The 26,496-nt window shown below is 43.7% G+C and overlaps 2 protein-coding genes across 3 annotated transcripts in view; one reads left to right on the top strand and one right to left on the bottom strand.

Moving 5' to 3' along the window:
* Window positions 1-12,721, bottom strand: part of LOC147187937 (protein EFR3 homolog B-like) — a 28,332-nt gene extending 15,611 nt beyond the window's left edge. Inside the window, exons 1-4 of one of the 2 annotated variants that reach the window (XM_086100149.1) lie at window positions 12,463-12,721; window positions 4,192-4,268; window positions 2,676-2,803; window positions 1,679-1,829 (exon numbers count right to left, since the gene is read on the bottom strand). In XM_086100149.1, the coding sequence (XP_085956275.1) occupies window positions 1,679-1,829; window positions 2,676-2,803; window positions 4,192-4,268; window positions 12,463-12,556 (450 nt within the window). In that variant the 5' untranslated portion in view covers window positions 12,557-12,721. Of the gene's footprint in view, window positions 1-1,678; window positions 1,830-2,675; window positions 2,804-4,191; window positions 4,269-5,837; window positions 10,690-12,462 lie in introns of those variants that run through there. The other variant, XM_086100148.1, reaches the window with a different exon arrangement.
* A 3,903-nt stretch (window positions 12,722-16,624) lies between these two features.
* Window positions 16,625-26,129, top strand: LOC147187936 (adenylate cyclase type 8-like). The gene is made up of 21 exons (XM_086100720.1): window positions 16,625-16,903; window positions 17,929-18,124; window positions 18,199-18,936; window positions 19,021-19,170; window positions 19,262-19,392; window positions 19,539-19,650; window positions 19,726-19,853; window positions 19,936-20,094; window positions 20,191-20,419; window positions 20,496-20,666; window positions 21,278-21,378; window positions 21,451-21,652; window positions 21,875-21,967; window positions 22,042-22,202; window positions 22,615-22,696; window positions 22,768-22,926; window positions 23,053-23,199; window positions 23,725-23,817; window positions 23,894-24,008; window positions 24,168-24,370; window positions 24,922-26,129. The coding sequence occupies exons 2-21, from the start codon at window positions 17,972-17,974 to the stop codon at window positions 25,135-25,137; spliced, it is 3,543 nt and encodes a 1,180-aa protein (XP_085956846.1). The 5' UTR covers window positions 16,625-16,903; window positions 17,929-17,971; the 3' UTR covers window positions 25,138-26,129.
* The last annotated feature ends 367 nt before the right edge of the window (window positions 26,130-26,496 follow it).

Genomic DNA, 26,496 nt, shown 5'->3' with positions numbered 1-26,496 from the left:
TGAACCACCGAGCTAGTACCAAAAAGGTTTGTGGGCTCACGTCGCCTACCGCGGAATAATCAGACATCAAGAAAAGCCCTGTGCTACACTCAGAAGCAGCTAGCTAGCAAAAGCTTCAGCTGGCTACTTGTGCGCCGAAACATATTGTCAGCAATCTTCGCCTGTGTAAGCAGCGAATCAGCTACTTATCTGACAAGTATCATACTCACAAAGGGGTGACGAGAAAAGGCAGAGAACCCATGCAATATGCTAAGCTAAATTAGAAAATGACACGGCTAGCGCTTTTAACGCCACAATTAAAGGGGTGTTCACACGGCAAGATTTGGTCCGGTGCTACGCCGGGGCTGCCCCAGTAGAGCGTTCACACGTGCAAATTAGCTCCGGCGTAGCCCCGGAAAAAGGCTTACACCGGACCAAATCCACCTCAGGGAGGTGGTTTAAAAATTTGCTCCGGAGCAAATGCTCGTTTGCGAAGCAGCACCGATGTAAATTTGCACGCGTGTACGCAACTGGGTTAAATTTGCTCCAGAGCAAATGCTTGTGAGGCGTACGTACGGCGAAAATGCGTTGCTTTCGTGCTCTGTCGGACTTCCGTCATGTGTTTGTTTAATAACGACACAAGACTTGGCTGGTAACATCTTTCCTTTTGTAGGAGACTGGACTGTCTCGGAGTTGTTAGTGTCGTTTGTTCCTTTGTTGTGTGTTTACACCCCCCTTCCCCCCCATATAATTTATTTTGTGATTTCCTCTCTTGATTTTCTGTTTAGCGCATTATGTGTTTGCTTTTCTGAGTGTCATTGAAGTTATCGTTGATTTACGTTTTCGGGGGCGGTCACTCTCGAGCAGAAGGCACGGAGACCGAGAAGGAGAAGGACGGCACGTCCAGTAGTCGCTTGAGTTGCGTATACGTTTTAAAAAGAACCAACACGACAGCTCATTTGTTTTCTGTCGTTTTGCTCCGCTGCAGAAACTGCCATGTGAACGCAAGTGGGGCTGCACCGACGCTGTGCCGGTGCAGACACGCTCAGCGGCTTTGTACGTGTGAACGCTCCACACAATTTGCTGCGGTGAAAAATATATCGCAAGAAAATACATCGGTGCAGCGCCGGAGCAAATGTGTGCCGTGTGAACACCCCTTAAGTGCTTGGGTGACCGAGTCCACTATTCACACAGGTCTGACTCGAACCGCTTTAAAGCGGAACACATCCAAATTGGAAAAGCAAAATAGCAGGCAAGTTAATAAGTGTCTGGATTCTGGAGAGACTTTAATATTTGCTAAAGAGGACCAAAATTGGAAATCAATTCACTTCTGTTATGGTGTATGTCAACCAGGAGTGGCCTATAAGATTAAAAGTATGTTAATTATAGTATGAAATATTTATAATTTATCAGTAAGGTTCTGATTTGTTTTCACAAAAGAGTCCTGAGTTTTGAGTTTGACTTTTAAGTTCTGCATCTTTCATTTACCGGTAGCTAAAAAAAAAAAAAAAAAAAAAAAAAAATTACGTTTGCTGTTATTACACAATGAGAATTTAAGAAACAAAAACTGTTGTTGATTGTATAAAACAAAACTTTTTTTTTAAATAAAAGTAATTGTTCATTCACTCTATGGTCTTTTTTTTTTCTTTTGGAGCCTTGGAACTGCTATTTAAAAAAAAAAAGCCCATTAGCGACTGACCGAATTGGTTCCCAGAATCTGCAGACTGGGTTTGTCGGACTCCAGCAGCTTGCGGACCATCTTGAGGAAGCTCTCCACGAACAAGTTGATGCTCTGGCAGTGGCAGGCCATCAACAGCTGGTCCAGTGCTTCCATAGCGATGCAGACGTAACTGAGGCAACAGAGACAACACGGCGCTATAAATTCTCATAAAGCAGACAACAAAAGCCATGACTTTGGGGGAAAAAAAACCTCTCATTCGAATTCCTTCAATTTGAGAGGTAAAGTTAAAGAGGGGGCCAATCTCGGCTTGTTACGTCGATCATGTGGGAGAAAATGCCAATACGTTGGAGGTTTGACAAGTTTCGGATGTGTGTTTCATAGAAAGTGTGTGTTGTGTTCGTGAGAAAAGTTGGCACGGTCCATGGAGTGAATGAGAAAAGCCATGTGGAAAAAATAAAGCCACTGATAATCATCTTGAGCCATTTGCGGTGAGTCCGTGTCAGTCGTGGCACATTTCTTGGTTGTATTCTTGTAAATAATCCGTTTGCCATCAAAAGCCCTTTCTTGGTTTTGTTTTCGCTTGAGGTGTTCCAAAAGTATATATATATTAGCGCCAAAGTCTCCGTTCCGCTTAATATGTTTCTTTTAACAAAATGCTTTTGTTTTTTTCTGCTTTTTAAACCGAAAATGCTGTTTCTGGTGAAAGGGGAGAGTCTAGTTTTTCTTTTAGATGGACACGCAACAGAATATCCGGCTGGTCTTTTTGGATTTTTTTGTTGTCTGAAATTGCTGCTAATTTTATAATGTTCCGCTTTAGCTTCTGTATAAACGGCAAAGGCAATTCCGAGGGATTTCATCATAGAAAAGGCTTTTGTCTTCAGATAGCGGGGCTTAATCGCTGGGATTAAAAGTTATTCAGTTGTGTCGCTCCCCTGACATGACGCCTTTGCCAAAGGACGCGTACGTTGCATCCTTTAATGTGAAGACACCCGGAAAACTGACAGGTGATGCTCACCTGTATCTGTGCCGCGCCACGTCCCTCGACAAACGCTCAGACAAATACGCTCCAATACGGTCCAGCTTCTCTGGAGCCGACAGGGCGTAAAATGTCAGCTTCTCCATGTTGGCCTTCACCAGTCCATCCTGGAGGAAGAAAACAAATTAAAGGAGAGGAAAAAAGAAACCTTTTTTCCGCTCCCTTGACCTACTTTATTTGCTTCACATATGCATCACTGTGATCTCTTTTAGAAAGAAGATATTTTAAGAATGACAGCATTGTAACTTAATTTAGAATAAATATTGTGACAGCATTCTCGTTTGTTCCAGTTCCCGACTTGATGGCTTCAGAGCTAAATTTGGGGGAGAGTACGAAAAAAATTCAACAAAAATCCAGGCATCAAAGTCAAGGAAGGAAATGAGGCAAATTCCCCATTCGACAGTGTTGGCCCGAGATCTGACGAGGAAAGTGTTCCTAAAGCGGAACTCACTGAAACAGTTCAAGCTGTAAGAAATGCGATAATTTTCTCCAGAAGTTACTGGACTCACATCGGCCTTTGCAATTAACGATGAGCTGTGTGGTTTCCCCAATAGTCCACTTCTGACAAGACAAATTATCTTCACGCGTTGACCTTCACCTTTAATTGCAGCACAACTACTCTGTTCAGTATAACACAGACTTCAAGCTGTTCAATGCCACTCCTGGTTAAGATGCCAAATCCAACATGAAGACGGCAAAGATTGTAATTGCGAGTCTAAAACAAAGACATCCATTTAAAACAAACAAAATGTTCCCACTAGATGAATGCTAACACGTAATGGGAAAGGCCAATGATGGGCGAACAAATAGCATCTATGTGGCTGTGTTGTAGCGCTTAAAGGAAGATATATCATTCTCAAAGGCATCTATTCTTTATCCTCTGCAAAAAAAAAAAGACTAATATTGCTGCAGATTATTGAGACACTTACAGTAGCCTATGTTCACATCGCAGGTCAATTCCGATTTTGGGGATGTGAGATTTGAGATAAGAGAGTTTTGAGTTCAGACCGTGGTCAGGGACGGATTAAATTGTATCATCTAAATTTCAAGAATGAATACAAAGCTAGGGGAGTCCGGTGGGCCAGTGGTTTACGCTTTGACCCCACAGTGCAGAGGTACCGGGTTCAATTCCAGCTGCGGCCTCCCTGTGTGGAGTTTGCATGTTCTCCCCAGGCCTGCGTGGGTTTTCTCCGGGTATTCCGGTTTCCTCCCACATTCCAAAAACATGCATGGCAGGCTGATTGAACACTTCAAATTGTCCCTAGGTGTGAGTGTGAGCGCGGATGGTTCTTTGTCTTTGCGTGCCCTGCGATTGGCTGCCAACTGGTTCAGGGTGTCCCCTGCCTACTGCCCAAAGACGGCGAGGATAGGCTCCAGCACCCCCGCGACCCTTGTGAGGATAAAGCTGATCGGAAAATGAATGAATGAATACAGAGCTCGATTGTCGGCTGACGTCTCAACAAGGCCGTCCCAAGCTCCCATCTGAGTCACTCACCTCCGGGTCTTCCGGGAAGATGTTGTCCACCAGCCTCTTGTAGCGAGGCCTGAGAGCCCCGCAACAACCGCACACCCCTAAAGGCGGGAGACACAAAACATGGTCATGTGACATGAATTTTAAACGCAAGCCACCGGTATCGTTTGTCCTTAGTGTCGGGATGTAGCGCACCACTTGCAAACAAGACAGTAACTAATGCAGTCATATAAGGCATTATGAACACAAGTATACCTGTCAAGAGTCTGAGTAACGCAAGTAATAACGCGTTCCCGAGATTCCATTCGCTCAGTCGGCATGTATTACTCTCCTCTCTATGACTTAGGTTTCTAATAAAGTCCGACCTCCCTGCATGGTCAAACTGAATGGTCAATTGGTCTTTTCAGTGGCTGTTGATGTCTGTCTGATTGGACAAAAGAAACGTCAAATCGGATAACATTTGGCATTGTTGGATTATTTAACCCTTTCATGCGCCAATCATGACAACTTGTAACATGATAACATGACAGGTTGTCCACTGTCGTGACCCGCTGTCCCTTAAAGGGTTATGGGCATAAATGTATCACTTCTTCGCACTAATATCGATAACTTCTTATTTTTCGCTATTAAGGTTTCGATGTTTACTGATGATGTTTTGGTGTGACGATTTTTTTTTTTTTCAATGGACAGATGCCCTTGGTGACTTCAACACCCCCAATTTATTGGGGCTTGGGATCCCCAATGAATTAGGCTGCCTTGCTCTCAATAACCCCAAAAAAAGCCGCTGGTTAACAAATGTTTTAATCGCACCTAGTTAGTTTCAATTGAAGCTTGTTAAGTGACATTTTATGTCATGACACATGATAAGCTAGTATTAGTATTAGCCTGACACAAAATCCAGGCTGAGTGAAAACAACGGCAGGAGTCACGACATGCACAGAACGTGGACACGAGATAATTATTTTTGGGGTCATCGACTGGTTGTTTTGAGACCTTGTTGAATTTAAAAAGGTCCAAACTCCATCGAATTTCAGACTCTCAACAATAAACACTCTCCATTCTGTAATGATTCATTATCTTTGTGTTGACTCCAAATCAGATAGTTGCAAACATCTGTTTTGATTTTAGGAAACAATGATCAACATTTTTGCACATGTTCTGCCGCAAAAAATGTTAGCGAATGCTCATAAATTGACGCATTTTGGCTGTAGTGTCAATTTGAATTGACATCTCTTTTTCTTTTAATAAAGGAAAGGAAATGAAAACATGTTTTGAATCAGATTCAAGGATTACTCGACAGAAAATGACCGTGAGATTCATCGAGTGTGAAAATGATCGTAAATTGCAGCTCTGACGGACAATTCAGTCGGGATGGCGTTCAAGCGCACTCGCTCTCCCGCCCTCTCTTTCGCTTTTTCCCCCCCTCTCCTTCTCGTGTAACGAAGACGGCCCTTGACAAGAACAAACATTGCAGTATTCCTATGCTTTTTTTGGGGGGGGGGGTTAATGTGGGAGTCACTGATTGCTAGATTTTGGTTGGTTGAAGGACTCCTGCAGTGATGACTCATGAGGAGCTTCCAGGGAGCGAGAGGAAGAGAATAGACAGCAAAAGAATCCAAGATAAATAATCGAAACCGTTAATGTAATCTGCCAAAGAAATGTCGTCGTACCTGCTTCCCGAGAAACAAGTTTGAACCGGCAGGTTACTGAGAGGCCGACTCCCACTTCAAAAGGCCTTTCGAACAGCCCTTGACTCCATCCGGGCTCTTTTCCTTCCATTTGACAGGGTTTCCCATCACGGCTCGAAATTTTCACATGACGCGGAGGACGCATTAAGGAGTTTATCGCAGAGTTGCCAGCGGCCGAGCTGCACAATCGATACCAATTCCAATCCGGACGTGCGCAAATTCAGTCAGCATCTGTGAATTGTATTAAAAGTCTTAACAAACAACATGCTGCTCAGCCCACGAGCCAAAAACAAAGACGGAAGGAACAATGAAAGAAACACCACATCAGCCCTACCAGCTCAGGACAACACGCTACAGCTATGTACAGTCCGCTCCAAAAGTATTGGACTGGCAAGGTTAATTCTTTTGTTTTTTTGTGACATACCATCGATTAGTTCGGATGCATTTTTCGACCGATAAAAATCCAGCAGGGAAGAAAGGTGGTAAGGGTGAAAGAAAAAAAAAGGGGGGTGCAGTAAGAGACAAAAAAAAAAAAGAAGCTGGATGGCGTGTGTGATGGGGTGTAGCGCAGGGGTGTCAAACATACGGACCGTGGGCCGGACCCGGCCCCCAAGGAGGTTCAATCAGGCCCACGGGGTCATTTAAAAGTGAAAAAAATGCATAAAAGACACGGAATGAATATTTTTAATAATGTGCAATTCATGGAGTATCCGCTAGGGGACATTGTTTTGATCAGAGAAGAAGACCTCAGAAATGTTTTCTAAAAGATATGTTCATTAAATTTCAACATTTTCTGAATGTTCTTGTGCTTCTTTAGACCAAAACAAAGGAAAGACAAATTATTTTGGTTATTTATTGCAGAGTGTGGTTTAATTTTAATGGTCCGGCCCACTTGACATCTACTGAGGCCGTATGTGGCCCCCAATGTGAAATGAGATGGACACCCCTGGTGTAGTGGGTTAGTTTGTGACGCACTGAATGAATCACAGTTGAAAGCTTCTTCTTGCCCCCCCTGTGGTGAAAAAGTGATTTCTGGGTGAAGGTTTGAGAGGTAACACATGGGGGGGAGAGCTGACATACTCGCTAACCCGTGGCGATTGAAATACGAGCAGCAGAGCACTCCCAATTTGAATCAAATGCACTTTCCGCACAGCTCGACGTTTGCTGTAATGAAAGAGTGGCTTTGGAAGTCATGTGGGGACGACAGAGAGCCATTATTCAAGACTTTGCTCATTTCATGACATTTGTCTTTGCCGTTTTTCTGTTTGTTGTGATGTACCAACCATCCATCCGCTGTCAGAACCGCTTGCGATCATTTGGGCCGCGGGTAGGAACAAACCTTTGGAACGACGACAGACGGTACTTGTAGGAATCTGAGAGAAAGCCTGCGTACCCCAAACAAAAAATAAATACAAATTTTAAAAGGAAACATGGAGTGAACATACAAATTCGGGCAGAAGAATTCATCGGAAAATAATGCAATTTTCTTTTCAAGTGGTAAAGTCACAGATTTGTTGTAATCTGACTAATGACTCACTGATTGATGTTAACACCATAATTGTGCGGTAGAAATGTGTCCATTTGTCATCATGCATCCTTAAAAGACTGCAAGTCCAAATGTTTAGTAAGTTAATAACTCAAATTGAAGTCGATAAATTAACTGTCGACGTAAGCCTAACACGGGAAGAGATCGCATAATAAATCGCAATCGCATTATTGAGGGGTGTACGCAATTATTGTATTAAGCTAGCATAAGCACTCTAACACGTAACCGACTGCCACTGTAAACGGGAAGCAGCTTAGAAAACATATCTGTTGTGCCCACGCGCGGGTGACGTTTGTGCACGGCGGGACTTATCGCGATGGATTAGTGCGGCACCACCTTGGCGAAGAAACGCTAAGTGGGCGGAGAAGTTCAAGTATTTTAATGGCAGCGATGGAACAATCACATCTGCCTACTCAGCCAGAGGAACTGACAACACATTCAGTGGCACACAAACACCTAAGAGACGTTCCACTCGGACCTCTGTCACGACTCCAACCTGATTGGACGCAGAGCTGCAGGCCCCATGCAGAATGTGTGTGTGTGTGTGTGTGTGTGTGTGTGTGTGTGTGTGTGTGTGTGTGTGTGTGTGTGTGTGTTTTGTGTGGCTTGTGCCTGTGACTTGGTCATCCCCCACACACCCCTCCGGTGGGCACGTCAAGTAAACAGCCAATCACATTGCTATTTATATCTCCCTAATAACGGCCCGGGAAACATTAACAGATTACAACGCCCCCCCCCCCCCCACCACCGGGAATGTTAGATTAACGCTCTCCTGTTAGGATAAAAGATGCAAGGCTGGTCGGAGCAGACGGGGAATACGCTGCTGAAGGGAGGGCGAAATCAGGGCGAAAATAATATCGACATGTCACGCAACATTGATAGCAACAAACAGAAACCGTTTTCAAACCGCACAAGGCCGTTTAAAAATTCTCACCTGTCATGAAAGTGGACAAAGAAAGCTAACCGCAAGATGGAAAGTATTACAGCGATGTTGTACGATGACTGAAATGACATGAAACAGCTTTGGGAATACGAATTCAACTTTTCAGCGGAAATTGGTCTTCTATTCAAAAGGCTACTTCAACACACACATACACACAATGGCACAGGAAGTTGTGGGAAGCTATAAAGCAATTGAAAGACCGGAGGAGGAGGAGGACAATGATGAAGATGATGGTGATAATGATAATGGCGGTGGTGGTGGGGTTGACGCCGGGAAGTGGCGAGCAAAACTAAACTGACGTGGGGATGAAATGAGACTTTCAGTCGGCATCCATGCCATCCATAAAAACGCGCCTTGGTCACGATCAGCCGAGAGCACACTTCAAATCTATCGCCTGTGTTTTTGTTGTTGTTTTTTTTTAGGCTACTTCGTCGTACACATTTTGAGGCATGGAACTAATTCAAAGTGGGTGGCAGAGAGAGAGAGACGCCGCACACACATCCCATCGACACACCGCCAAAGCCTACACATTATGAGTCACAATCAATCAGAAACTAGGTTGGGGATGCACAGTTAAATGCTTACTTCCTATTTTTATCTTTTTTTCCAGATAACACCACAGACGCGAATGAGTGAGAGCAAAAATTTAATGCCTGGTGATTACCATCGACCCAGAAAAGGAGTCAAACTGATGGCGACTAATTTCATCATGTGGATGCTACCATAAATACACTGAACGGCGCTTTCGTCCGAATTGTAGAATTTTCAGAAGTCTATCCGAATACCCAAATATTTGATCGCTGCGGCACTAGATAATGTTTGTTACCGCTGCCTGAGCACAAAAAACAACGAACCGATCAGTTTCAGTAAATAATGGAAGACAGATTCCACGTTCATTTGCGAAAGTAGAACCATGTGTATGTGTGGGTTAAGTGCATTTACCATTGTACTAAATCGTATCAAACTGCAAATACCTTCTTGGTGTCTTTCAATTCGTACTTGTTCCAAACGCTTACCAGTTTTACTTCATTTCATGAATAGCCTCGATGTGGCCATGTCACAATAAATTAAGCAACAGATATTTAAACACTAATGTGGACAGACAATATAGAAACACTGACAGGCATAAGTTCTTTATCCTCTGTATAAAAAAAAAATTATGATTGCATGGCTAATATGAGTGCAGTTTACGCAGAGTCACCTATGGGAGTTCGGAAACTATCATTGGTTTGTGTCTGCGTGACTTTATTATACTGCTCCCAAGTGGTCAAGTGACACACCCCAGAAGGAGCCGCGATGAATTGGTAATGATCAATAAACTGTAAAATTCTGTCCATTCTAAGTAATGATGTTATTACTACCAGATTATGTCTTTCTTAGGTAAATAATATAAGTGCTATTTTCCTGATTTAAAAAAAGAAAAAAAACATTTAAAGAATGTTTGGGGAGACTTGGACGGATTAAAGGCACATCTATTCATTTCAATGGGGAATGATGATTTGAAGTAAATAGTGCTATTTTCCTGATTTAAAAAAAAACACATTTAAAGAATGTTTGGGGAGGCTTGGATGGATTAATGGCACATCTATTAATTTCAATGGAGAAAGATGATTTGAGAAATGGTTTCACGTTGTGAGCTTGTCCACGGATGACTGAAACTCGTATTTCAACACAAGGCAGACTACACAAAGCAGCCAAGAGTTGAACTCTTCCCATTTTTGTAACAGCCGATAATGTGAAAATGCGGCTTTGTACTTTCCCTTGTATGACGGCAGACAGTGGTTTGGGCTTGCGGCATATTAATTCACTTTAAATTGGATCCTCAGGGGATGTTTGTTTTTGAAATTTAGAACAACTTGGATGTCAACAGGTGCGCTCGGACTGCAATGTTTTAGCAGCGTGGAAAATTTTTAAAAGGTGGCGGACTCCTTTGTCCAATTTAAATCTGGCTATTGCCAAGATGCGCTCGCCAAGAAACTTGACTCCCCATTAAGGGGGTGAAATGTACAAATACAAAAAAAACAACAACACAGCAGCACCATATGCTTCTTAGTAGCAGCCCACGGTTAACTACTATCCACATACTGGAATAGTTTCGCTGACCACAATGCAAGTGCGGGGGGAAAGGCAAAGGGGCCACATCCAATGGAAAATCTGATGAGCAAGCCTGGAAATTAAACATCATTACCAAATACATACATCTTAGAAATTGGGAGTTTTCAAAGCCGCTGATTCAATATGCAGTCCTTGTGCGAGCCGGCGGTCCCGTGATGTAAAACTCACGCGTGTGCGAGGAGAGCGCATGTGGGGAATGCAGACAAACAGGCTGCTGGGGGGTTCCAATCCTCACGATCGAACGATACGATCAGTTTATTCTTACCGTACATCGAACGTGACGCTGGAGAGCCGCTGCTTCCACCGGTCGTGTTTGCTTTCAGCAGGTTCACTCACTCGTGCGCTGGCACTTACACACGCAAACCGCTGTGCCAAGAACACACACACACACACACGCGCGCACACACACTTGGGGATTAATGCCTGGCTGCATGCACGTGTGCTTCGAGCTAAAAGGCATAGGAAGGCGCACGGCGATTGGTGCAGAGGCTGCGTCGATGCACACAAAAGGGGGGCTGGTCGGCGACGTCACAGAAGCATGCCGGGATGACCTTGGATTTTCCTGTTTGTCTTCACCCCCCCAAACCCCCTCCCCAAAAATAATACACACACGCTATGCATAATGTACCTTGCAGATGGGAGATAGGGGAAGTGGGGGGGGGGGGGGGGGGTGAAATTAGGACAGCGTATCACAATACCTCCCCGCCCACGCCATCTCCTTGCCTCAAGCTGCCAACCTTTGGTCATAAAAGGTTGGCCACCCCTGTCTTAAGCGCTTCGTATGAGGACATTCGAGAAAAAAATCAAATATACATCCTATGTGTATTTTAACAATAAATAAAATAAACCCTATCAACCGAGGGAAGTGAAGCAGTTGTTTTTCTCAAAATTTCAGCCTTCGCTCTTTGAAATTCATATTCTTCTACACTGCAATGCCGATTTGAATGAGATGAAGTGTTTAGCCCTTTCCGAAAATGTCCTTATTTATGACCCAAGCATCTTGTGTTAAAATACTCACAAACGACAAAAAAAAAGTGTGATACAGCAGTTGTTCACATGCTGCCTGGGAGTGATTATCTACTCCAGGGGTGGCCAACCCGCGGCTCGCGAGCCTCATGTGGCTCTTTGGCTGCTCTAATGCGGCTCCTGGGCTTTCACACGACAAGCGTCGAAAACGCCTCCGCAGTGGCGATGCCATTCAAACGAAGGCGCTAACTACACAGAACGCACTACGTCAGCCTATCATCAATCCCGTTACTTGATTGACATATAGGGGAACCAATCTGATGACTGCATCACCGCTCATGTGCAAACAACGGCGCTAAGCTAATGAGCGAATTAGCTCAGATTTTAAGGCACGGGTGCCCAATACGTCGATCAGAATCGACCGGGAGCCAGCGAACTGGTCCCAAGTCGACCGCAAGGGGTTGGAGGAGGAAATGGGTGGGGAAAAAAAAGATTTGTTTGTTTGTATCTTTAGCTGTCGTTCATTTTCGACCCGTTCCGACTGTTGCTCATCGTGGTGTGCGTGCATCTGTGCGCGAGTGCTATGGTGGGCACCCCCTTTTCATACAATTTGTAACCTGATCAAATAATAAAGTGTCCACTGGCGCAACCACTGTCCCTGAAAGGGTTAATATGCAATAATATATACGTCACAGCCAACCCTTGCTCTCTCATTGATTTTTAAGGGTTTTTACAGTACTACACATGCAAGTCCAAATTTTGAGTGGCATGCCTTCATTGCTCTTTCTTTCGGAGGAGGAGGTTCGGCATCAACACCACCACCGCCACCATCACCTTTATGTTTATATTTGACGGCAACAACAAAAACTGTTTGCGACAGTTAAAATGATTTGCGAATGGCGATCATCTTCAATGAACCCTGACCAACATTCGTTACGTCTGCAAACACTCGCAAACCTTCACCACTCAGCAAGATACAAGATGCAATAACGCATGAAAACCAATTCTGTGCAGTGGATGTAGAGCGCCACACTTACCCTTGCCAACATGATGGTCGAGAAGTGTGCGACAGTCCAGTGACAGCCTCTGAGAGGCCGGAACGTCGACAGGCACGGGTACGTGCAAGGGCATGGCAGCCAAATCAATACTCAACGACACCAAACTTGCTTCAGATAATACAAGAAAGCCCACGGCTGTGCCAACTTCCCTTAAGTCATTAATATTCACCACATAAGCAGGTTGACCGCATTAATGGGAGAGATTAGCGATTAGTCCGACAGCTTTGCTCTCTCTCTCGCTCGGTCAACGCTTTCCTCTGTGACTCATTGATAAACATCTCACTGATACAATGGGCTTCTCTATAGTTCCAAGTGTCACTCTGGACCAGGCAGAGACAAAAGAGCGCAGGGTACGCACACCCACCGACATATGAAAAAATGCAGGCAGTGGGTTTGGCATTCAAAGTTAAGGGTACTCACATATCGGTAATCTATTACAATTGTCAACCTGTTCAATATTTCCAGTCGCAAATCTTGAAGCAGAGTTTTTCCTGCATATGATTGGTTAGCCTGTGGCTCTAAAAGCTTTGACGTCATGAAGAATGTGTCAGACAATTTGTATGGTTTCGAAAGATAAGTACAGTTTTGTCTGGTCCCGCACACGCTATGTTTTCAAGATTTCAGAGAGAGCATTGGCTCACTTGATGATCCCCGCGATAGGTGAATTTTTGAAATACAGGTTACCTTTGGGGGGAAGGGGATATTATCCAAGTGTTTCCAAACTGTCTGAGTGAGACACTGCGCTCGGAGCGTATTTCCGAATGCACCCATGATGAGGGAAGTGGAATTTTGGGGACAAAGAGCTCTAACGTCTCGGTTTGAACCCTGACAGTGCTCATATTCACACTGAAAGAACAATTTAAAGTCTTCAAATTAACATACATCTTTTTGGGAATGCGAGAAGAAGCCGGAGGACGACGTGAAGTGCTGTGATATTAAGTATGACAGCTTTTTAATATTGTGGCTTGGGCTTGTCACCATTGCTCACCTGTCATGCTGGATGTTAGCCACTAGGTGGAGGTCCACTTCCAGCGTCACAGTGGCGGGAAGAAGTGAGACACTCGGGCGCCTGAATGACGTTTCACCCGGGCTTGGACACTCAGGAAAACCTCGGGATGTCCATTGGCCTGTGGAAGTTGTGGGGAAGCCAAAATTAGCCGACGATGTAAACATGCTAACGTCGATAAGAACTGAGCATATATATCGCGCACCGCGTACACATAAGGAACTTGATACGGTTGAGGTTATTCCGAAAGAAATTGCGAATTAACACGAGCCAGTATTGAATAGTACATGTGTAGCTGTGTTTAGCTCGTCGTTTTTTCTGACATTTCCACACTTTCGGTGTTTATTCAACACATTTTCGCGTTGCTTTTTACGTCACGAGAACGAGCGTCTTAAAACGATGAACAATTGTAAATAATCAAATGAACAATTGTAAATAATCAAATGTCACTGAGACACTGTTATCAGCCAAGATCAGGTTAGCTAACCACCACCAACTAAACTATCTCAACCACCCACTGTCAACATTTACTCCTCACCATTAAATGAAGAATATTAACCATGGAGCCATCACCACTCCTCTTCGATAAGTCGGACTTTCCACCAGCCAGGAAAATGTAAAATTAAGTTTAAAAAAATAGGCAATCGATCCAACTGCACACACAGCTGTGATACTTGCTCACTGGTAAATATGAGTCAGCCCACCACTACTTTGACAGGAGCTAATTTGAATACATGCAGTTCACGTTCATGCATATTAATATTTAAAGTCAAATCGTGCAAAATACAGTACAGTACTCCAAAATCAATTCAAATCACGTCGTGAATGAAGCATCAACGTAATAAGCACGTCATATCTGTTTCGTATTTGAATTAAAGTGACAAGGTTGCGAGTGCTGATTTTTTTTTCTTCCACCTGACGGCAGCAGTGAGTCAGGACGATCGTTGCGGAAGTGTTCTTTAGTGTGAAACATATGTTCCGGTTTACGACGGTGTCGCGGCGTAACAATAACGATTCGGATTTGCGCCAAAAAGAAAGGAACAACATTTCCCAAATTGCGATAAAAAACTGAGACTGTGGAGGGAAAAAAATAATGTTCCGAGTGCAAGAATTTAAAGCGCTTTATTCTTTTTTTGGGGGGCGGGGGCAAATATTTGCTGCACTGTATAACGCAAAGTAACACTTACCTCTCACATAGGTTATACTAAAATTAACTTTAACGTGAATTGAGAGGGTTTTTTTTAGCGTGTGTCCGTGTGTGTGTACGTGTGTGTGTGCGCGTGTGTGTGCGCGCGTGTGTGTGCGTGTGTGTGTTTTCATATGAATACTAAATTTGAATGTTTTGAATAGAATTGAATACAACTTTATTGTCAAATGTGCTGTACAGCACACATGAAATTTCTTCCCTCTCAACATAAAACAAGATTTATCTTGTTAATGGCTTTATTGGGCAGCAGGGTGGATGAGTAATTAGCACATCCACCTTGCAGTTCTGAATTTTGGGCCATTTTGTGAATTATCACAGACCACATACACTACAGTGACATCTTTGGGCTTAACTTTACAAAGCCAAAGACAAATTTAAAAAGTGCAAAGCTGAGCAACACCCATGGAGGCAAGTGTCAGGCTGTTTGACAGTGAGCTGATTAGCGCGCAGCTAAAGACGTTCGCCTCAATACTGATGAGCTTTCAGGGCTTGCCAAATTCACAGGTCGGGGAACCAATGGACCAGGGGCCACATACGGCTAGTGCATTTCATCTGGACAGTCTCTTAAAAAATAAATAAATAAATAGAACGTCCAAAAATTAAACTTTTCTCACAAGCTGGTCCAGACATGTACTAAAAATGATTGAAAGGTCTATTTACAATTTACACCGCATTAAACATATAGAGTTGTGCTATAATTTTAACATGAGGGATTAGTCAAAACAAATTTGATTTTTTTTTTAAATGTGATGAACAAAATAAACTGTAAGGCATTTCAGAATAGCACAATAATTACTTTCATGCACCAAATGATAACCTGTAACCTGATAACATGATAAACTGTCCACTGTAGTAACCACTGTCCCTGGTTAAACCCAACATTTAATAAATGAAATCGTCCCTGTTGTGGATGTTCGAGTCCACTTTTTTTCAGACCGATATCAGTAGGAGTATTCACTCTTTGAGTACTCACCGGTATGATTATCAATACCACTACTACTTTTGATGTATAAAATTCCATTTCACACAACGACAAACGATGATTCGCCAATCTTTCAAACTGCCGCAGGATAGTGCCAACTACTGCTCTGCAGGACTTCCCGGTGCTGTTTTTTTTTTTTTTTTGCCTCAAGTTTCAGTTATCGACAGATTGCATTAGTATCCCTATACCCTAAAATAGGGTCGTATCAGTCCGACACCAATTCGCCCATCCCTAGTCCATGTTCATATATTCTCTGAAATTGCCTATATTCAACAAATGTTGCCAAAGTCTCTAAACTAATGAGCACAAATGTAGCTTTTGTCCACCCTTGCCAAGCGTAATACCAATTTGGCTGCGGACGGCAATAATCGGGCTAATTGCCTTAGGCTCGCTCGGCGTCTATTTTTAGAGGTACGCTTCTCAGCCGTCTTGGTCTGAGCTGCTGTGTACAGTGTCACACTGGGACGGATGGGAACTTGTTGGATCAGCCTTACAGAAGCTTTGATTGTTTTGGGACTGAAACTGGCTTACAACCATTGAGATCATCGTGAATCACTTTCTTTCTTTCTTCAAGTCTTCATTGTACAAAGTAATAAAGTTTAATTCATAATTAGGAAAATATGGTTTTAACTTGAAAAGTACCCTATTCCTCAAACTGTGTAATCTGTTTTTATAAATGTCATGCCACAATGAATAAATCTTTATTTCCAACCTTTTCAGTGCAGAAGCGACAGTTTTGATTGTCCTGTCTCCTGTAGCTCCACCCAAACACAAGCATTTGTAGACATAAAGGTCTCCTCTGAAATAATTTGGAGGGGGGGCGGGGGGGCTTTCCAGGCACCAGTGACCTGAACGTTGCAGACCAGAGAGAATGGCTGCTCACTAATTAATCCTCTTTACACTCCTCATCGCTGCTGCCCTGCTTCCTCACAGTTTTGGACTTCCTTTCAAAGCAGGTGGTGATCTACAATCCTGCTGGAAGAATTCCACATTCTCTCTCTCAATAACACATTTACCGACTTTATTAGTCCGTTATGGAGAAAGACCTGTCTGTGGAATGATTGAAGCATCGTATTCCTGCTTCCTGTGTTGTGCCTGAATTCCCTTTTTTGTACGGATCGTATGCAGCGGAATCTGGAAAAAATGGATTGTTATGGGCTGGCTGCCCATATCAAGGCTAAACCTGAACACGAGCAACGGATACACCAAATGCAAAACAGAACAGGTCAGTTTGGGGACTTTGGTGGACGTGACTTGTGTGGACCCCTTCAACAGTCTAAAATCTATAGAAATGCGTCCTCGAAAATGCATGTCTCCTACAATTATATCAGATCACAGTTTTACGTAGGAATTTAGCTCGGTGAAGTGGACGAAACCTATCAGGTGATTCTCTGTGTTCTTTCCACATCCTGGAATAAAGGTGAAACAGCACTCTGTCGAGCACCCTGAAACTGGGATATACTAGAGCACCATAGGAGTGTTTTGGTTGGTCCCGATTTCAGGGAATATTGAGAGACCATGTATGGAATTGCACTGGTGACAATGCAAGTGAGTCACGGGTGAGCACAGTTTACATTTCTAGCCCGAGCCACCTGAGGCCATTAACTCAGGGGCATTATAGAAAGCTCATGTCTAAATCTGGCCACCAGATCATTGGTTCAAAAGCTTCTGGTAGCACGTGGACTCAACCAGATTGTCCAATCTGGTCTTCTGCAGATTTGGTTGTCGCAGTGTAAAACAGGGGTACTCAGCGTAAAACATGCTCTGAATTATCATTGGTTATTTTTTACTTTGAACCGGATTTGTGATTTGTTTTCATATCGTTGATAATTAATGATCATTTATTTAGACTATGACTTCAATTAGCTCCTTACTAAATTCAAGCTCATCAATCATGTTTAATAAGTCCTACCCAGAACAAAAGTTATGTGTATCAGTCACAAACCAAACAGATTTAACACTTCATAAACATTACAAAAATCATTTCAATATAAAGCCAGCTGTTTGGTACCCAGTATTGAGCCCTGTGGAACGCCACAAGCAATGTCTTAACACATAGAACAGCAGTTTTCTAGCTTAAGTAATTGTTTCCTATTCTTTAAGTATGTGTAAAATATGTATAATAGATAGAGGTGCATCATCCCAAAATTGAAGACCATAAGTGTCAGTGGAGATTATGGCTTTTGAATGTATGACGGGCAGTTTTCTCGACCAAAGGCTTTGTACTCAAACTTTTTCTGCCTCATCCAGGTCATCGTCATCCACGCCAGGAACTGAAAATTGGTACCATGCCATGGTGACTTTTTCAGAGACACCGGTCTTCCCAATGGAACTGCGTGAGCCTCCCTGCCTGACAGCCACTCTGTCGCCGGGGTTGAGGCGTAAAAAGATGCTGTGGCAGAATGCTGTAAAGCACATCATCATCCAGCAGGAGCTCAGCGCTCAGGTGAGTGATTATTCCCGCAGTTGTCCTCAGAATCTTGGAATAACTAATCAACATGTTCTTATTCGGCGTGACAGGTCGGCGTGGAGCCAGCTCGTAAAATCTTTGTGACGGATGCCTATATGGAAGAAATCAACCGCCAGATCCGCAGCAAGGCTTCACGTGGAGTCAAACGGCGCTCCTCCACATTTCGAGTACACCCTGCCCACCTCCGAGGCTCCATGAGCCACAGTATGGGAGGGTCAAGCGGGAACGAATATGCCAGCGATGCCGACTTTTTTGTGCACTGGGGCCGCATTATTCACGGTATCTACATACCCACGTTGAGACACACCTTCAAATCCAAAGACCTGGAAAAACTCTACCAGCAACACTCCTCTCACCAAAGACGTAACTCCTTAGCCATCACCAATGTGATCGATGCCGTGGCCAAGCTGCAGATCCTGGTTTTGTACCTGGCTTTGGCACCTGAGGAGGTCAAGGAACCCCTCCGAGGCTGCTTGACGTGCGCGTTCATGGTGTTTGCCATAGCGCTGTGCCTCGTTGTGCTAACCTTCAAGGACTCCATGTCACCGAGGTGGCTTCATTACACCGGCCTGGCCAGCTGGCTCTCGCAGACCACGCAGGTATTGGGAGGACTGGTATACGGGCTAGAAAAAGACCCGTCGTGGTACCTTTTGTTCACACTGTTTGCCACGTACACCCTGCTGCCATTACCGCTTATGTGGGCCATGTGCGCCGGTTCACTGACATCGGCGTTGCATCTAATAGTGGAGATCATATGCTTCCGGAATGATACAGTACTTCTCAGAAAGGTGAGTTTTCTTCAAGTGTTAGAACCTCGCTTTTCATACTTAGGACATTTCTGGGTAAAGGCAGTGAAACTTTCTTGATTGTAGGTTTTTGCCAAAGGCCTTCTCTACCTGGGTATGAACACAGCCGGATTCTTCATTCACTACCTGACCGATCATTCACAGCGACAGGTGTTCTTAGAAACACGTCGTTGCATCGAAGGTCGCCTCAAACTGGAACAAGAGAACCAGAGACAGGTAGGATGACAGCATTAGACACACACTCCATCTAAGGGGTAGAATTTGATGATCTTTGACCTTCATTTTCTTGAACATTTCTACACAACAGGAGCGTCTCGTGTTGTCCATCTTGCCCCGGTTTGTAGCCTTAGAAATGATTGCTGATATGAGCTTAATGGACGATGAGCTCATTCCTCAAGAGTTTCACAAGATTTATATTCACCAGTACAAAGATGTCAGGTAAGTCCAAAAACCCAACATTTTGTGTCCTAACGAATGCACACTGCATGTTGGTTATCTATAAATGTAGAACCTGACTTCCTATTTGGTTGCCATCCATTCCCTAAAGTGTATCAAGTATTATGGTTGGTCTCTCTTCTCTGCAGCATCCTTTTTGCAGATATCAAGGGCTTTACTCTGCTTTCCATGAACTTGTCAGCTCAGGATTTGGTTCGAACCCTCAATGAGCTCTTTGGACGATTTGACCGTTTGGCCGAGGTATGAACCTGAGTCTAATTTTCCTCATGTTTTGCTTCCATTTATTTAGCTGTCTTGGTCTTTTCTTTGTGACAGGAGCACCAGTGCCTACGAATAAAGATACTTGGGGACTGTTATTATTGTGTGTCCGGGGTGCCAGAACCTCAGCGTGCCCACGCCCGTCACTGTGTTGAAATGGGTCTGGCTATGATCAACACTATACGGTAAGTCCAAGTATGACGAGTTGTTGGTCACGTCCTGTTGCTACTGAAACAAGTCTTGATCTGGTTCCATCTCGCCGATCAGTTCTGTCCGCAAGCAGCTCAACTTTAACATGGACATGAGGATTGGCATCCATTCAGGCTCCGTCCTGTGTGGGGTGCTCGGGCTACAGAAATGGCAGTTTGACGTTTGGTCTTGGGATGTGGGCATTGCCAACATGTTGGAGGCAGGTGGAATACCAGGGTGAGGGGTTTTACTGTGATACTCCTTCCCGGTACAATTGGAGGGCATTCATCGGAAGCACGGTAGCTCATTGGTGATTTTTTTTTCCCTCAACAGGCGCATTCACATCTCCAAGGCTACTCTGGACTGCCTTGAAGGCACTTACGAGACAGAGGCTGGACATGGCGCTGACAGGAACGACTTCCTGCGGCGACACAACATCGACACGTTTCTCATTTGTCCTCAGGAGGATATACAAATAGTTGAGCACAACGAGCCTCGCAACGTCCAGAAAACAAGTCGCGCCCATGAAATTCCATTTGGCAGTGCCATTGACATGAATAGTGTATGTTCTGATTCCAGCACCAGTGGCCTCACAGCCCTCCTTGAGCCAATCTGCTCAATCTCATATTTCATTGCAGATCTTGGCCTCATTCACGAATGGATCGCTGCCCAACATATGGCCATCCACTTCCAAGGAAATCAACGAGCGCATCAAACATGCCATCGAGGTTCGCAGCAGCGAGCGTATGCATAAGGAACACATCACTCCTTTCTCGCTGGTATTCAAGGACACACACGTTGAGGACAAGGTAAGGCTGTAGATTTAGAAGGCAATGCTTTTGATTGTAAGATTGTCAGACGCGATGGGGGCGGTGTTTTTTGGAATGCAGATGCTGTTTGGACTGTCCTGTAGCTGTTCCCAACAATATCCGTTTTGACAAAAATATTACAGACTGATGACCTTTCTGACTCCAACCATCTCTATTTATCCAAGCTCCTGAAATTCTGTCACGTGGCCCAGAGTGTTTGCAAATGATTAAAGTTACAAGTCCCCTTGAGAAGATGTCGTCCCATCATTATCCAAGAGTTTTTCCTTCAGACTTGATATTCAAGAAATCAAGTCTATGTCTGAAGTCACTTCCTAATTCACCCACAAAGGAAGACCTGGGACACCAGAACCTTAATTAGACATGTTAATCGTTGTTGAATCTGGAATGGCAATCTTACAAAGACAATATCCAGCTGATTTGGGGCGGGAGGTGGTCACCAGTCAAATTTTGACAAATCGCTTGCTTCCATGGGAAAGGTTTTTGGACTTACAGGCTCTTGAGTTCGTGGGTCCATGTCGCGCACAGTATGTATGGTAAAAGTCTCGGCTAATGATGTTTGACATGAAGCCCTTTTTTGTGAATGACTTAAGTTTTCCCAGATGAGAGACGAAATGTTCAACTCCAACCTGCTCTGCTCCTTCATCATGCTCCTCTTTGTCATGGCCGCCCAGGCCCTCATCCCGGCGCCCAGGTAGGGAATTGCCAACTCTCTCTACACTTAAAAGGTTCAATCCTATGAGCTGCTTTGTATCTTTTTTTGTAGACTGTTTCCAGCCATCCTACAGTTTTCCCTGTTTTTACTCACCTACACGCTGCTGCTGCTGTTGGTGCTTGCGGAGGAGTTCAAGTGGAGCCCCGCCACACTGCAGCAATTCTGCTGCTGGATCCACGAGAACAACAAGGCTCGCAACACGCTCACCCTCACCGCTGTGGTCATCAACTTTGGTTTAGCCTCCACGGACATTGTGAGAGACCACGTAAAACTGAACCAGATGTTTCAAATAGAGGAGGAGAGAATTTTTTTGTGCGCAGTAAAACTGATCCAGTGCGCATGCTGGTCAATATGTTTGTAGAAGAAAAAAAAAATCTAGTGTGATGATGATGATAATAATAATGGAAAAAAAATGAAATTTCACTGAAATCAAAGAGGTCATCATTTACTTTCTGTGTTTTTGGTATGCGTGTAGCTATGGTGCATTCTCACAGACACAGAAGTGGCTAATGAGATGGAAAAGACAAACGCGGCTTCACGTTCACTCACCGTCTGTTCGTACCCTGAGGTAACCATTCGAATTTCTAAAAACACCAAACTTGGATTCTTCCAGTTAAAATATCGCTTCCTTGTCTTCTTCAGGTGTTTGTGCTGAGCGGCGTGATCGCCATGGTGACGTGCGCCGTGTTTCTTCGTCTCAATTCCCTTCTGAAGCTGGCCGTGTTGCTGCTGGCTGTGGCCGTCTATTCCTACCTCATCCATCTGGCCTTCCTTTCTCTCGCACGCCAAGATATGCCGCACAGGTCATAATTGATTGTTTGGCGTAATAGTAACAATATAATTTGTACATGAGACCATTCTTTATATCAAAATTAACCAGAAAAGGGATTTCTTTGGGTTTGACAAATGAATTAGGACAAGGCTGTCCAGGGGCATACATCGAGTCTGAATGTGTATTTTTGTACTCCAGTGTTTGTTCACCTCAAATTGCAGCGCTGTGTCACATTTTTTTAAGCTATCATATTTTGTGGGTTTTTAACAGTACAATGAACATAATTGTCAAATAAATACGCGTTATTTTCTTTGTAAAAGATTATTTGGGGGTACAGCTACTGGACTCCATCAGCCAATGTACCTAATGCAGTGTCCTATGAGTGCTGGACGGTGCTTTATCAATCCAATGTTGATTTTTTTTTCCTGTTTATACATGCACAGGTCTCACTATGTGAGGAGAAAAGGGATCGCCATCCTTCTCTTGGTCATGTTCATTGTCGCAGTCTTTTACAACGGACGCCAGGTACTGATTTCTCCATCTTCAATGTCTTTCGAAATTAAATCAAGAGCGTCAGACTTGGATTTGCTCTTCAGTGGGAGGCCACCGCCAGGCAGGACTTTCTGTGGCGTCTGCAGGCTCAGCAGGAAGTGGAGGACATGAGGGAGCTGCGGGAGCACAATGAATGTCTCCTGCACAATATTCTACCGGTGCATGTGGCTCGGCACTTTTTGGATCGCAGCAAGAACGATGAGGTGTGTGAAAAACAAAAAAATGTTTTTTAAAGCATGTGGGAAAAACAATGCAGTTTTTTATGGTCTCTATATTGCAGATTGTCATCAATTGCAGGTGAACAATTAAGAGTGATGTTGTCTTTGCAGGAGCTTTACTCCCAGTCCTATGATGAAGTGGGGGTAATGTTTGCATCTATTGCTGGATTTAATGAGTACTTTGAGCAAAAGGAGAACAGACACGAAGGTGTGGATTGCCTCCGACTCCTCAATGAGATCATAGCTGGCTTCGATGAGGTGAGTGTGTGATAATTTTCAGTTTTAGGGAGAGGGTTAGTACTGAGGGTGGGTTAAATAGAGTTGGGTGAGGTTAGGTGTTAAGTTAGGGTGGAGCTGGGTTCAGTGACCGAGGATTTGTTGGGTTGTTGACTTTGGGTTAGGGTGCAGTTAGAATTTCAGGTTTAGAGTTTTGTAAGTGTTTCGGCTGTGTGGTTAAGGCTGGGGTGAAGTTTAAAGAGAGAAATTGGTTTCTAAATATATATTTTTAAATGTTTCAAGATTTATTGCTGAAAACATGCCAGGACTGAAACTCGCAAGTTACGGAGGGAAAGACGAAAGAGTGAGGTTGGGGGATATGTATTTATTTATTTAATTTTCATGTCCAACTCGACAGCTAGCTTGCTGACAAATGCATTATTCTGCTAACAGGAGGAACGATCAGGAACATGGCTAATAATCGTGTACAGTATACGTATTCTTTGTAAACAAATACAAACCGAAACACTGTATAGTTTTGTCTCGACTAAAACATTTGTTTTATAGTTGCTGGAGGAATCATATTTCCATTATGTGGAGAAGATCAAGACCATAGGAAGCTGCTATATGGCCGCCTCCGGTTTAGCGCCAGACAAACAGGTGGGAGAGAGTCCCCCCCACATTAACCTTCCTCTCCATGTGCTTGTGTGTGACTCTCCTTCAACCTCCCTTGCAGACGTCTATGGACGAATGGAATCACTTGAGCGAACTGGTTCTGTTTGCACTGGCATTGCAAGAGACTTTGAAGGAGATTAACAGGCACTCTGCCAAAGACTTTCAACTGCGTGTCGGTAAATAGCGTACCGTGTGGATGCGTACTGTCTTTGATTCAATTCACTCATTGTCTATATTCACTCTCATGCGTTTCCTCAGACAGGAAGTTGACAAAAAAAAAAAGCTTCTGTGGTGGCCTATAGTAGTTTGTCTGAGGATAATGATTTTTCCATTAGGCATTGCCCACGGGCCGGTGGTGGCGGGTGTGATCGGCGCCAGCAAACCGCAATACGACATCTGGGGGTCCACTGTGAACTTGGCCAGCCGCATGGACAGCACGGGGGTGAGCGGACGCATCCAGGTGCCAGAGGCCACCCGGAGAATCCTGGCAGAGTGGGGTTTTGTCTTGGAGCTGCGTGGAGAAATCTTTGTCAAGGGGGTGAGTGCTGTACAACACCATCTGTTTAAAAGCCAAAAGCCCGATAGAGAAACTGTGCCTGGGTGTCCACCAGTCCCAAGGTTTACCAGTACCGTATTACACAAACGTACATCGGAGGAAAAAAATGCTTATGAAGTGTGATCTTGACGGCCCGTATTATATAAGGGGGGATATTATTCACAGGAAAGTATGGGGATGATGAAATATACGAATCAATCTTAATGGTAATGGCAATTCAAAACTAGCTGACCCACCGAGTGACTGTCTAGCTAGCTAGATGACCAAATAACTGAATGAATGACCATTTAACTGACTGGTCAACTAACTGAATTACTGACTAACTGACGTGACCAACTAATTCATCTAACTTAACAAACTAACAAACTGGTTGACTGACTGACTGATTATTTCCTTCCGCTTGACCAATATATTGTATGACTGACTTTAAAAATCAAACCAACTGGGCCATCTCGTGGCGTATTTAGTGTCCACTGCCCTGAGGTCGATCTATGACTGATGCATGACTTAACTCCGATGGATGGACCTTGCAGGTGAGCGAGTGCCGTGGCAAGGTCCGCACTTACTTCATCAGCACCATGCGCAGCAAGAGAGTCAACGCCGCGACGGACGGACGCCCAGGGGGCAGGATGGATGGACGCATGACGCTGGCGGGCATCGTGTTCAGTCTGGTCCAGGCCAGACACAAGGAGAAGCTGAGGGAGACCAATGGCGGGTTCACTCTGTCAACCTGCACCCTTAAGTGCTGATGGGACAACCCCAAAATAGTGACAGAGAGCATAATTTTCAGTGCTTTGAATTGTTACAATGAAGAAATTGTCAATATTACAATATCAATAATCTTTTTCGTCAGGGTTTGATACCTTTAAGGCAAAATACATCATACCTCAAAACAACCACAACAACCTCTCTAAGATTTTCAGTGAAGTAGATAGTTTTTTAAATGATTCATCTTTTTCAGTATGTATTTTAAACTCGGATTTTTGGTATGTGGGAGGAACCCGGAGTGCCCGGAGAAAACCCACACTGGGACAGGGAGAACATGCAAACTCCACACAGGAAGGCCGGAGCCACAATTGATCCCTGCACCTCTGTACTGTGAGGCCAACGTGCTAACCAGTCATCCACCGTGCCACCCCACAATGATCAATACTTTTGCTTATTTTATAACATGTTATGGACCAAATCAGTGAATAATAATTAATATATGTTTGTGCAATTTCCACACTGTCAAATTGGAATAATGTCACGTTTTTGAATAAATGGATGAAAATTAAAACATGATTTTTCAATCAGATAAATCGATTAATTGACTATTTATTGATTACATTGGTCAACAGCTAATTTGTATCGGCGAGGGCTTTAAATGTCTTGAAATTTATGCTGATTTAAAAAATGTCTACTTTTTCTCGTACATCAGGTTTTTGAGCTGAATATAACCTTTCATACATGAATACAGTATTGTATGTTTCTTCTTCTTCTTATTATTATTATTATGAAAACCTGATGTGCTTGAGGAAAAACTTGGGCTGCATAGGAATCAGTGCAATAAAATAATCAGTTAAAGTTTACTTGCATGTCATTAGAAAAACTAATTGAAAACATTTGACCAGTGTCATTCAAATAATTGTTAGTCGGAGCCCCAATGTGTTTTTATTGTTATTTGTATAATTTGGATTTATGCATGCATATTTACATATGCTTTTTATATTTATATTTTGAATGAGTATCATTCTGGAACTGTAACCCACTAGCAAACCACTAGTGTTATGCTAATAAAGTTGATACAATGATTACATTTATTTCGTTTGTTTCTGCAGTTGTCCAAACGTGCAAGCGCTGCAGTAGTTTCTGTTTGTGATGCTTCCCAGATTGATAAAAGTTAATCGCGCACGTTACTCCTGCAGGTTCTGAACGATTACTCTCAAGTCGATTAGTGTTGTCTGCAGCTTTAATTGTCTATTCATTAAAGATGGCTCATATAGGCGAATTTAAGCTTGACCTAGTCGAAATATTCATGTTGCGTGTCTTACCATGACACTAGCTACAAATTCGAGAAAATACTTGACAAAATGTTCCGTTTCTCAGTGCAAATACAGAACAGCACG

Source organism: Hippocampus guttulatus, chromosome 20, assembly GCF_054856545.1.
Source record: "Hippocampus guttulatus isolate MCC_2025c chromosome 20, RoL_Hgut_1.0, whole genome shotgun sequence".
Classification (NCBI taxonomy): Eukaryota; Metazoa; Chordata; class Actinopteri; order Syngnathiformes; family Syngnathidae; genus Hippocampus; species Hippocampus guttulatus.
The sequence above is the reverse complement of the archived record's forward strand: the minus strand, read 5'-3'. Positions and strand labels throughout refer to the sequence as shown.